The sequence below is a fragment of the Sminthopsis crassicaudata genome, chromosome 2, assembly GCF_048593235.1.
Source record: "Sminthopsis crassicaudata isolate SCR6 chromosome 2, ASM4859323v1, whole genome shotgun sequence".
NCBI classification, from domain to species: domain Eukaryota; kingdom Metazoa; phylum Chordata; class Mammalia; order Dasyuromorphia; family Dasyuridae; genus Sminthopsis; species Sminthopsis crassicaudata.
The window spans coordinates 206,856,681-206,869,978 of NC_133618.1; the positions used below are offsets into that span (position 1 = coordinate 206,856,681).

At 32.2% G+C, this 13,298-nt stretch overlaps 1 protein-coding gene across 3 annotated transcripts in view; it reads left to right on the forward strand.

Annotated features, from left to right (window-relative positions):
• Window positions 1–13,298, forward strand: part of TAF1B (TATA-box binding protein associated factor, RNA polymerase I subunit B) — a 90,999-nt gene that overhangs the window by 27,634 nt on the left and 50,067 nt on the right. For all 3 annotated transcript variants that reach the window (XM_074288112.1, XM_074288113.1, XM_074288114.1), the window contains exons 7-8: window positions 3,202–3,358; window positions 12,624–12,723. In XM_074288112.1, coding sequence (XP_074144213.1) covers window positions 3,202–3,358; window positions 12,624–12,723 — 257 coding nt within the window. The remainder of the gene's footprint in view (window positions 1–3,201; window positions 3,359–12,623; window positions 12,724–13,298) is intronic.

A 13,298-nucleotide genomic window follows, 5' to 3' on the forward strand; every position in this document is an offset into this window, starting at 1 on the left:
GGCCAACACCCATGTATAAGGGTTGTGTAGAGGAGGAAGAGGAACTGAGGGTTGCAGGGATAGAGGATAGGTGTGAAATCCTCTTCTGCAATTCTATTTTTGTGTCTGTCTTCACCCTGAATGGCCTGTAAACATCATTTCCTAAGTACCTTTTCATATCCTCTTTAACTCCTTTCTACATAAATATAAAATAACTATTCAAAGATAATCTAGAATTCATACTTATTTATATTATGCCCAGCATTGTGGTTCTTAGGTTGTAATTCATTACTCTCTATTGTCATTTTTGCTAATCTCAGTGAGAATCTAATAGGGTTCTAATAACTTTCTACTTCCACATTTTGAAACTTTATGCAAGTTTTTAATTCAAAACAAAGTTATTAATTTTATTTAATCAATACATAAACATTTATTATTCATGCTTGCTAGGTATTAAGCACTGGAGATACCAAGAAAGGAAAAAGACGATTGCCCTCAAGGAAATTAAAATCTAATGGGAGAAGAAAATATATTTTTAGATGGGAGTGAGGTGCAGGAAGGAGGAAATATCCATTTTGGGGGCATGATGACAACCTGCATTAGGGTAAGAGATGATGAAGTGGCTCTACTAGGCCTCTTCCTTAAATGGAGTATCTTTGGGGAGCTCTCCAGTGCTCACCTTCTGTTCTCTCTAATTAGATGATGATAGGGATCCCAGGACCTGGAGTGGAAGAGACATTGTGGAGGAATGAATTTCAAAATTGTTTCAATCTGAAGATGATGGCATTTAGTGGATTTATGTGAACTGAAAAAAAAAATCTGTTTCCTAGTCTGTAAAATGAGGATAACAGCATTTACCCCACAGAAGGATTATGAAGACCCATATAATATATAAATTATTTAACATACTTTAAAGCACCATATAAATCATAGTTTTTATTATATAAATTGTCACAATAATATTCTTTTGCATTCATATATTATAATTTGTTTATCTATTTTTCAAGTGATGTGCACCCTAGGAATTAACAGATCTTAAAAGGAAAAAAAAAAATCAAATGATTTCACAATTCCATTCACATCACTAATATGAAAAATGCAGATTGAAGCAATGCTTAAGTTTCAACTCATACTCATCAAAACAAGCAGTAAATATCAGGGGTAAGACAGAAATATTACTATCCTGTAGTTAGAACTGTGAATTGGTTCAGTGATTCTGGTAGTCAGTTTGGAATTACAAATCACTAAACTCTTAATACCCTTTGACCAACAATCCAACTAATTAGTCAGTCAACCAGAAAGTGTGTATTGTGTTCAATTTGGAGATAATATGCTAGGCACAGAATATACAGTGATAAAAATAAAATAGTTCTTGCTCAGAGTTTACATTCTTTCAGGAAAGACATATATGTAAGTACATATAGAATGCTAGGAGTGTGGTAGAAAAGTAGTAGTTGGGGATATATTATGCAAGGTCAGTGATGGAAAGGTCATATCTTAGTTAAGTAGTATTATTTTTTGAAGGAAAAAAAGGAAATAGAATAAGTTCCTGTCAAATAAGAAGAGCTGAACAAATTGTTGAATTGTGATTATAGATGTTGAGTATGGATTACTGCACTTTTAGAATAAATAAGAGGAGTTTAGAGAAACATGTAATACTTTACAAAATGAAAATGAGAAAAGAAAAACAAAAAGAATATATGTGACTGGCTATAATGATAATACTTACGAGGGCTACTGATCAATCCATAGGCATTTATTAAGCACTCTCTAGGAATTTAAAGACAAAAGTTAAAAAGTATCTCCCTTTAAGGAGTTTACTTTCTATTAGGAAATTACATAAACATATGTGACTATATACAAAATTCATACAAACTAATGACTAGGGGATAAATACTTTATGGAAGGGGGCAGTGTTAAGAAAGGCTTCTTTCTTAAGAAGGTAATGCTTAAATTGAATATTAAAAGAAAAAAAGTATTCAGAAACTAACAAAGAGAAAGGAGTGCATTGTAGGAATGGAAGACAATAAGTACAAAGGAACAGGGATGGAAAGATGTGTGATAAACAGTACAAGGCCATTTAGGCCAAACCAATGTGCATGGCAAGGTAAATAATATATAATGAGGTAAGAAAGGTAGGTTGATACCAGATTGTAAATTGCCTGAAGCAGTATTTGAACTCAGATTTTCCTGACTCCAGGTTTATCCACTATACTACCTAGTTACTACAATAACATGAAAAAGAAAAACAATTTTGAAAGACTTAATTAAGAACTCAGATCAGTACAGTGACCAACCACAATTTATGAGGATGGGTGAAGAAGCATTCTTCCCACCTCATTACAAAAGGGTTAATGTATCTAAGTGCAGATTAAGACATATATTTTCAGATATGGACAATGGAAGAATTTGTTTTACTTGAATTCTGCTTATTTATTTAAGAGTTTCGTTTTTTGTTTTCCCATTTTGGGTGAGATTTGGAAAGGAGGTGACTAACAGTAGGTTTACCCCTTCACTTCCCAACAGAATTATTTAATTAAGATATTTTTAAACAAAACCAAGATAATTGAAAGAAGTCCAGAAGGAAGCAGCTAATCAGGCAGCTTTGAATATTTCATGTTGAATTTATTACATAATAAAAGGGAAAAAGATTTATATATAATAGAGATTTGTGACTTTATTTGCAATCCTCTTTTGTTCTATTATGTGTGTGGAAACACTCATTTTATTTATACTAAGTTCAAAATAAAAGAAAAATTTTACAAAGGAAAAAAATTTTTTTTCCTGTTCCTATTTTTTGAACAATTATCTATTGGGGTATGTATGACTCTTAAGACATATATTTGTATCAAACATACATATCTTTCTTGGGCATCAGACTTTTATTACAACTTTTTAATTTCATACAATCAGAATCCTGTTTCTTGATCTTTTCTCCTTTGTTTAGTTAAGAATTCTCTCCCTAGCCATAAATATGAAAAGTAATCCCTGCCATTCTTAAAAAAAAAAAAATTTGTGGTGTGATCTTTTTGAATTCCTTACTTATGCATCCTAGAGTCATAGTTGCTAATTTTTAAATAAAATTGGATTGCTCATTCATGACTGTTATTTCTAATGATGACTCTTAGATTGCTGTCCTTAGTAAAGAAATGCTACTAATGCATTTCTTCTTTTGTTGTGTAGAATAATAACTTAGGTTTTCTACTTTTTCCCCCTTCAAAGAAACTACCTCTGTATGTTCTGGATCAGTTGATGGAGTCGAGTACTCAAGGCAGAAGGGAAAAGGGATTTTAAAGATGACTATGCCAATGACACTTGCATTCTGCTATCTGTCATTACTTTGGCAGAGGGAAGCAATTACCCTTTCAGATCTCTTGAGGTAAGATGAATATTCAGAGAAGAAAAGAGAAATTGTTGGAACTGCAAGTAATAGCTCTAATTGGGGGAAGGGTTAATTATTGCACATTTTCATTTCTCCTGAGAGACTTGGCAATATATGCTCCAGGATCAGTGAGATAGTGAGACTTGAGTTCTAAATCTGAAACTTAAACTCCTAGAACAGTGAGTAACAACCTCTACTTAGTTTCTTTGTTTAGTGGAAATAATCATAGTTACCTCATAAGAATGTTTGAAAAATTAATTAACTAATGTATTTAAAGTGTTTTGAAGATTACAAATGCTACTTATGTAGCTAGGTATTATTATTAAGTATTTTAATTTATGAGAGAAAAAAGATCAACAGATTGTCTTTAGGTCATTTATGTGATTATTAGTAACTTTTTAAGTTGTCATAAATCATAAGTTACTAAATGTATCTGGGATGAAAGTGAAAATAAGGATAATAAGAAAACCTAATGTATAGACATTTTACATTTTTCAGAAAACATGCAGGTTGATGAGCAGTATATATAAGAGTGCCTCTTTAAGTATGACAAATCTCATTGTCTGTACTATTTTACTCTAGGAAAATCAAGATACTTTTTTTTGAGGATCAGGACCTATTTCAGTATAATAACAGTAACAACAACAATAATAATTACACTAATGTAGCACTTCAAGACTTTTGATATATATTACATATGTTATCCTCACAACCCTGGCAAGTAGTTGGACTATTATTATCCCTGTTTTGCAGATGAGAGAACAAATAGATCAAGGAGATTAAGTAATTTCCCATGGTCACATAGCTAGTTCAATAAATGTCTGGGCTTAGATTAGAACTCAGATCTTCCTTATATAGATCATATATATATATATATATATATTTTTTTTTTTATATGAGATAGATAGATAGATAGATAGATATCTATATCTTATTTTGGATATTTTTCATTTTCCTATCCTCATGCTAGTCTTGAGCCAGGATGACAAAAAAAAAAATCAGAGTTGGAATCCTCTATTTAGAATATAGTAGATTGTACTTGTTGGAAACAGTCTATGAAAAGGTTAATTTAAAAAAAATGATGCTTACTATCTGATTCAATTAAATGAAAACTGAAATCTGTCATGAAGATCAGAATCATGGATTCTCAAGAATGGGAATAAAGTTCAGAGACCATCAATGTTAACTTATATGATCATCCAGCTTTTATTTGAAGATCTCAAGTGAGATGGAATCAATTATTTCCTTAGGCAGCCCATTTAATATTAGGATAGCTGTAATAGTTTTGCAAAAAATAATAATAAAACTTGTACAAAGTTTTTCCTTTTGTCAAACACAAATCTACCTTTCTAAAACACGTATCCTTTAATCCATTTCCATGTGAAAACCCTCTCAGTACTAAGGATCTAGTTATCAACTATCATGTCTGTAATGTGAGCTGTATGCCAATTAAAGTCTTCTTCCTGTAAAATTTCTTACTGAATTGGATATTGCATGCATTTTTTTTTTTTTTTTAGGTTCTGGGAACTTAGTAGTTTAATATGAACTTGAAACTTTAATAAGACCTAGTAAACATGTTTAAAATTAAAATTTGAATTCAAATAACTGTAACCATTTATTCATTTATTTTCTCCATTTTTCTCCCCAATATCTTTGTTCAGGTACTAAGTATACCCTTTTCTTTTTTGTGTAGTTAAACTCACCATAAATATTATTCTTCTAGTTCTCCTTTTTTTTCACTTTTATCAGACTGCCTCAGCTTTGAGCATAAACATGGCTAGAAGAGAAAAAGGCTCCAGAATGTGGGGTCATGGACCCAGGTCTTCATTAACTTTGTAACAGTGATATCACTGCCCAGTACTTCCTCTGACAACTTACAGCATGGTCCAGTGTATGAGATTCTATACAGGGACACATACAGAAAAGAGACATACAAATTAATATTCATAGACACAGCAAAAATTAGTGAGGTAGCCTCAGAAATGTATTGCTCTGCTTCAAAGAAGCTTCCTAAGCCTTTCTTATCCCACTTGACAATCACCCTAAAAAACTCACTTCTGTAATCAAAAGATAAGGACCACTCTGGGCACCACGCACAGAATCCTGGGCAGTTTCAGAGGAAGAGTTGCTTTTAGTATTAATGTTCTTGTCTCATTTTGATAACTTTGCATTATTTTAATGATTCTTTATTGACTGATAATTTTGTATAATTATTCTTTTCACATTTTTTTGTTTCTTCCTATTGTATATCTTCTCAAAGATATTCTTTCCTCCTGTTCTTTGAAGTTCCTCTTTGATTATATGTTGCAGGCCACTCAAACCTAGCATGTACCTCTCTCTTGCCCTTTGTCTGGATACATCTTCTTCATGCCATGTTGTGCGTGGTATCAATGTACCAATCATGCATTAATATACCTGTTTTCCTATGACTTTTCTAACAATTGTCATTTTCCTCTTTTGTCAACTTTACCAATCTGATGTGATGTGGTATGATGTTAGAATCTGAGTTTTTTAAAATTTTATTTCTCTATTATCAGTTTGAAATATTATTGAAAGCTTGTATTCTTTCTGCCTATTCATATCTTTTATCAGTCAAGGAATGGCTTTCATTTTTATATATTTAGATCAGTTCCTTATATAACTTAGTTATTAGACCTTTATCAAAGAAATTTACTGTAATATTTTTCCCAAGATGGTTAATTTTCTTTTAACTTTATAGTTGCATTGGTTTTGTTTGTGCAAAACCTTCTTAATTTTATATAATCTTAAATTATCTATGATGTTCTCTATGTCTTGTTGGGTCATGAACTCTTTCCTTATCCATAGATCTAACAAGTAATTTTTTCTTTGCTCCATCTGCAATAGGACCTTTTATAGCTATGTCATGCATCAATTTGGAATTTACCTTGTTATATGATGTGAGATGTTGATTTACACCTAATTTCTTTCAGACTACTATTCATATTTACTAGTATTTTTGTTGATGAATCCTTATTCCATTAATTGGGGACTTTGGATTTATTGAACATTATGTTACTGTGCTTATTTACTTTTTGTATTTTGTGTATTTTATCTCTTCTACTGATAGATCTCTCTGTTTAAACTAGTCCCAGATTATTTGATCATTTTTTAAAAAATTTATTTGTAAAGCTTTTTATTTACAAAACATATGCATGGGTAATTTTTTCAACATTGACCCTTGCGAAATCTTTTATTCCAAATTTTCTCCTCCTTCCTTCACCCCTTCCTTAGCTAACAGGTAGTCCAATACATTTTAAATATATTAAAATCTATGTTAAATGTATACATATTTATGTAGTTATCTTGCTACACAAGAAAAATCAGATCAAGAAGGAAGAAAAAGAAAAACTGAGAAATAAAACAAAATGCAAGCAAATAACAACAGAGAGAGTGAGAATGCTATTTTGTGGTCCACACTCTGTTACCACAGTTTTCTCTCTGGGTGTAGATGGTTCTCTTCATCATTGAACAAGAGGAACTAGTTTGAATCATCTTGTTGAAGAGAGCCACATCCATCAGAATTGATTGTTGTATAGTCTTATAGTTGCTGTGTATAATGATCTCCTGGTTCTGCTCATTTCACTTAGCATCAGTTCATGTAGGTCTTTTTAAGTCTCTCTGAAATCATCCTGCTGGTTGTTTCTTACAGAACAATAATATTCCATAACATTCATACACTGTAATTTATTCAGCCAGTCTCCAAATGATGGGCATCCACTCAGTTTTCAGTTTCTAGCCACTATAAAAAGGGCTGCCACAAACATTTTTGTACATGTGGGACCCTTTCTCTCCATTAAGATCTTTTGGGGATATAGGCCCAGTAGAAACACTGCTGGATTAAAGAGTATGCACAGTTTGATAACTTTTTGAGCATAGTTCGAAATTGCTTTCCAGGTTCTGTGAACCTAACTCTTCACAGTTCCACTGTAAAAGAATGAAACTCTGAATAGGTGTACTTGAATAGGAGATTGCAGAGCACTTAAGGCTAATTACCTATTCCATGTGAGACAATGGCTTTATTAGCATATATTTGGATCATGGCTCTCCTCACCTTTGGTGCTTGCAGAATGTTTGGAAATAAAATAATCCTAGCCAAGGATTGGGGGGCAGAGTGAGAGAAGGGAAAGTGACTTGGCACCAGGATGAGGAGGAGAGAGATTGGTGACTTCGGATTCTAGAATCCAGGATACTTCATTGGCAAGCCTTGTGGCAGCTTGCCTGCCTCCTTCACTTTTCCCCCTAAAGACCAAGGACTTTAATTTATCCTGACTCTGGCTGACCCTGCAGCCCGCTAGGGAGCTAGCCCATATTCTACATTCCACCAACAATGTATCAGTGTCCCAGTTTTCCCACATTGTCTCCAACATTTGTCATTATCTTTTCCTGTCATTTTAGCTAATCTGAGAGGTATGTAGTGGTATGTCAGACTTGTCTTAATTTGTATTTCTGTGATCAATAGTGATTTGGAGCACTTTTTCATGTGACTACAAATAATTTCAGTTTCTTCATCGGAAAAATGTCTGTTCTTGTTCTTTGACCATTTATCAATTGGAGAATGACTTGAACTATTATAAATTTGAGACAATTCTCTACATATTTTAGAAATGAGGGCTTTATCAGAACATTTGGATGTAAAAATGTTTTCCCAATTTATTGCTTCCCTTCTAATCTTGTCTGCAAGATTTTTGTTTGTACAAAAACTTTTTAACTTAATATAATCATAATTATCTATTTTGTGATCATTAATGATTTCTAGTTCTTCTTTGGTCACAAATTCCTTCCTCCTCCACAGATCTGAGAGGTAAACTATCCTATGTTCTTCTAATTTGTTTATAATATTCTTTATGTCTAGATCGTGAACCCATTTCAACCTTGTCTTTGTATATGGTATTAGGTGTGGGTCAATGCCTATTTTCTGCCATACTAGTTTCCAATTTTCCCAGTTTTTGTCAAATAGTGAATTCTTATCCCAAAAGCTGGGATCTTGGGGTTTGTCAAATACTACATTGCTATAGTCATTGACTACTTTGTTCTGTGAACTTAACCTATTCCACTGATGAACTTCTCTATTTCTTAGCCAGTACCAAATGGTTTTGATGACCACTGCTTTATGTTTTAGAATCTGGTACAGGTAGGCCACCTTCATTTGTTTTTCTCTTCATTGATTCCTTTGAAAATCTTGACCTTTTGTTCTTCCAGATGAATTTTGTTGTTATTTTTTCTAGGTCAATAAAATAGATTAGTTTCGATTGTATTGTCATCTTTATTATTATTCATTTGACCTATCTAAGAGCACTTGATATTTTTCCAATTGCTTTGATATGACTTTATTTATATGGAAAGTGTTTGTAGTTTTTCTCATATAGTTCCTGACTCTCCCTTGGCAAATAGATTCACAAATATTTTATCCTTTTGACAATTATTTTAAATGGAATTTCTCTTTGTATCTCTTGCTGCTGGATTTTGTTAGTGATATATAAGAATGCTGATAATTTATGTGGATTTTGTATCTTGCAACTTTGCTGAAGTTGTGGATTACTTCTAATAATTTTTTAGTTGATTCTCTAGGGTTCTCTAGTATACCATTATATCATCTGCAAAGATTGATAATTTAGTTTCCTCATTACCAACTCTAATTCCTTTAATCTGTTTTTCTTCTCTTATTGCCAAAGCTAGTATTTCTAATACAATATTGAATAGTAATGGTGATAGTGAGCAACCTTGTTTTATCCCTGATCTTATTGGGAATGATGCTTACATATGATGCTTGCTAATGGTTTTAAATAGATGCTACTGACTGTTTTAAGGAAAAATCCATTTATTTCTATACTCTCTAGTGTTTTTAATAGTAATGGATTTTGAATTTTATAAAATGTTTTTTCTGCATCTATTGAGATAGTCATATGGTTTTTGTTAATTTGGTTATTGATATAGTCAATTATGCTAATAGTTTTCCTAATATTGAACCAGCCCTATATTCCTGGTATAAATCCTACTTGATTGTGATGTATTATGCTGGGGATAATTTTCTGTAATCTTTTTGCTAATATTTTATTTAAGATTTTTGCATTAATTAGAGAGATTGGTCTGTTTTCGTCCTACTTGGTTTAGGTATCAGTACCATATTTGAGTCATAAAAGGAATTTGGTAGGACTCCTTCATTCACTATTTTTTTTTTCAGATCGTTTGCATAGTATTGGAGTTAATTGTTCTTTAAATTTTTGGTAGAATTCACATGAAAATCCAACTGGTCCTGGGGATTTTTTCTTAGGGAGCTACTATTAATATAGCTTGTTCTATTTCTTTTTCTAAAATAGGACTATTTAAGTAATTTATTTGCTTTTCTGTTAATCTGGGCAATCTATATTTTTGTAGGTATTCCTCCATTTCACTTAGGTTGTCAAATTTATTGGCAAAATGTTGGGCAAAATAACTCATAATTATTGCTCTAACTTCCTCTTCATTGGTGGATAGTTTTCCCTTTTCATTTGAGACTAACAATTTGTTTTTCCTCTTTCCTTTTTCTAATCAAATTAAAAGTTTATCTATTTTGTTGGTTTTTTCCATAAAACCAACTCTTAGTTTTATTTATTAATTCAACAGTTTTTTAATTTTAATTTTATTGATCTCTCCTTTTATTTTTAGAATTTCTAGTTGGGTATGGGGGGGTTAATTTGTTCTTTCTCTAGCTTTTTTGGTTACAAGCCCAATTCATTGATCTCTTTCTCTATTTTATGCAAGTAAACAACTAGAGAGATAAAATTTCCCTTTATTACCAATTTGGTTATATCCCACAAATTTTGGTATGTTGTCTCATTCTTGTCATTCTCTTGAATGAAATTATTGACTGTGCCTGTAATTTGCTGTTTCACCCATTCATTCTTTAGGGTGAAATTATTTAGTTTCCTATAACTTTATGATCTGTTTTCCCCTGGCTTTGTATGGAATTTAATTTTCATTGCATCATGATCTGAAAAGAATGCATTTAATATTTCTGCCTTTCTGCATTTGATTTTGAGGTCTTTATGACCTAATATATGGTCAATTTTTATATAGGTTCCATGAACTGCTGAGAAGAATGTATATTCCTTTCTGTCTCCATTCATTTTTCTCCAAAGATCTATCATATCTAGCTTTTCTAGTAGTCTATTTACCTCTTTACCTTCTTTCTTATTTATTTTGTGGTTTGATTTATCTAGTTCTAAGAAAGCAAGGTTGAAATCTCCCACTATTATAATTTTGCTGTCTATTTCTTTTTGCAACTTCTCCTTTAGGAATTTAGATGCTACACTACTTGGTGCATATATGTTTAATATTGATATTGCTTCATTATTTATGATACCCTTTAGCAGAATTCAATCCTAGTTGTAAATCTCCCAGAAGTCCATGAGCAGGCTTTTACCTTTAGACTTATAAATCTCTTGGACTTGCGAATCCACTGAAATTTGGCTCTCTGAATCTCCTCAAGCTTCCCTGAAGTTTTCCCCTTGACTCACTCCAGCCTGACTGACCCTACTCAATGTTGGCTCCTTATATCCTCTCAGAGAATGGGCTTGTGGGTACTCCATGGGCTTGTGGGAACTCCTTACAGAACCAATGATCGAGCTCCTTTAAAAGTGTGAACTCCTTTTAAAGGTGTGAACTAAGCACATTACCTTGTCTCATGTTCTGGCCCATAACATCTGCAACAATCCTAACACATTTCCATTTGTTTAGTTCTGAATTTTAGTGAATTATTTTCTTCATTTACTTTTTTAAACTTCTTTTTGTATTTGTCCAATTGAATTTTTAAATGAGTTGTGTTGTTTTATGGAATTTTTTTCCATTTCACAAATTCTGTTTTTCTAGGAGTTGTTTTCTTTTTCCATTTTATCAAATCTGTCTTTTGATGAGTTATATGCCTTTTCCAAACCCTCTTGCAAAACTTTCATTTCCTTTCCCCATTTTTCTTCTAGCTCTCTATTTCTTCTAGGAGAGCCTTATGTGATGGGGACCAGATTATATCACATTTTGGGACTTCTTCTGGAGACAGTATACCTTTAGTCTCCTCAGGGTTTTATTTATTCGGGTAGCATGGAAAAATCAATACCTATGAAGCAGTACATTTGTACCTGGGATGTAATTAGGATATCTCTCCTAAATAAACAGATGGGAAAAAAATAGCTCAAACTTAGAAGAGAGATACATGTGTAGACTGGACATCTGGCAAAGGTGACTCATATTCAGGTGCTACAGAGCTTAGAAGTCCTCAAACTGAGTTCCTAGAATCTCTTCTCCATGGTGCTTGACTTCATGATTGCAAATGGGGCACTTCTTGAACCTGCTTCCTCTTTTGGACTATCTCTTGGTGTCTATTTAAAATGTGTTTCTCTCTTCCTCAATAAATGTAGTGTTTTCTATTAGTGTAATAATTATCATGGCCTTTGGGGATTGGGAAAAAGGAAATAAGTATGCATATAGCATCTTCTGTGTGCCAGGCAATGTGCTAAGTGCTTTGTTGTTGTTGTTTTTTAAATAAATAATATTTCATTTGATCCTCACATGGCTTTGCAGCATAGATGCTGCACTTATCTCCATTTTACAGTTGAGGAAATTGAGACAAAAAAGTTAAGTGGCCTGCACATGGTCATCCTTCTAGTTAATGTCTGAGACTGAATTTTAGCTAAGATCTTCTGGACATTCAGCCCAAGGCTCCACAATTACACTATTAACTGCTTCTTAGTGGAAATCTTAAAGTGCTATATAAATATTAGCTGTTATTTTCATATTTTTGGATCTAGTCCATCTTTAAAGCCCTATTCACTCCTGATTTATACTTATAAGTTTCTCATTTCTGACTAAGTGAATAAATTTGAGATGTAAATAATATGGGAATAATTTAATTTAAATTGGTTTTAAATTAAATTTAAATAATTTTAAAAGTTTTTAAGTTTGAAGTATAAAATATGTACTACTTAAAAACCACATTTAGTATTTAAATAAGAGAAGGAAACAGACAGTTTTGCAGATAATTTTTTATAGAAACTATCTTCACAAATCATATAATTGATTAAAAGATAAAAAGACATATAAAAGACATTATCCCTGCGTAGATGGAGGGGTGCCTTTAGAAAGTTTTGCATATCAGTAAAGGAAAAATACATCCAACTAGCTCTTACTTTGACTTTTCAAAATAAAAGATTTTTAGAAAAAAGTACTCTTTTTGAAATAAATCCATTTTCATTTATGATTTATGATTCAGATTTGTAGAAGATGGTCATATTCCTTACATAAACATTCACCAGAATTTTCCAGAGGAGATGAAGTTATATGGACAAGACATAAAATTTTTTGCCACTGAGGTGAGTATTTTCTTTTTTTTTGACCACTAACGTAGTATAAGTTAATAGTAAATCATTCTGTCCAATAACTTTATATTCCTTGTTTGACTTATTTTTCTTTTTACTTCATTGGGTTTGTGGTTTTATTATATTTTGTCTCTATTGATACAGGTCATAGCTCATCCAAATCTGCCTATTCTGTTTGACTCTTAATCATTTGTTGTTGTTATTCGGTTTTCTTAGCAAAGATATTGCAGTGTTTTGCCATTTCCTTCTCCAGCTCCTTTCAATGATAAGGAATTGAGGCATACATGATTAAATACATTGCCCAGAATCACACAGCTAATAAATGTCTGAGACTAGACTTGAATTCAGGAAGACCTGAGTTTTCCTATCAGGCCTGGCACTCTGTCTATTTTACTACTTAACTGCTCTTATCTATAGTCTTCCATAAAATTGCTGGAGTGTTCAGGGAACTTTCTTTCTGTTTAACATTGGATACACTTGGAATAAACATGCTGTAATATATTGATTATCAGTCAATCATGTTCTTGCTAAGTATCTACTATATGTCACGGATTAAACTAGATGCTGGG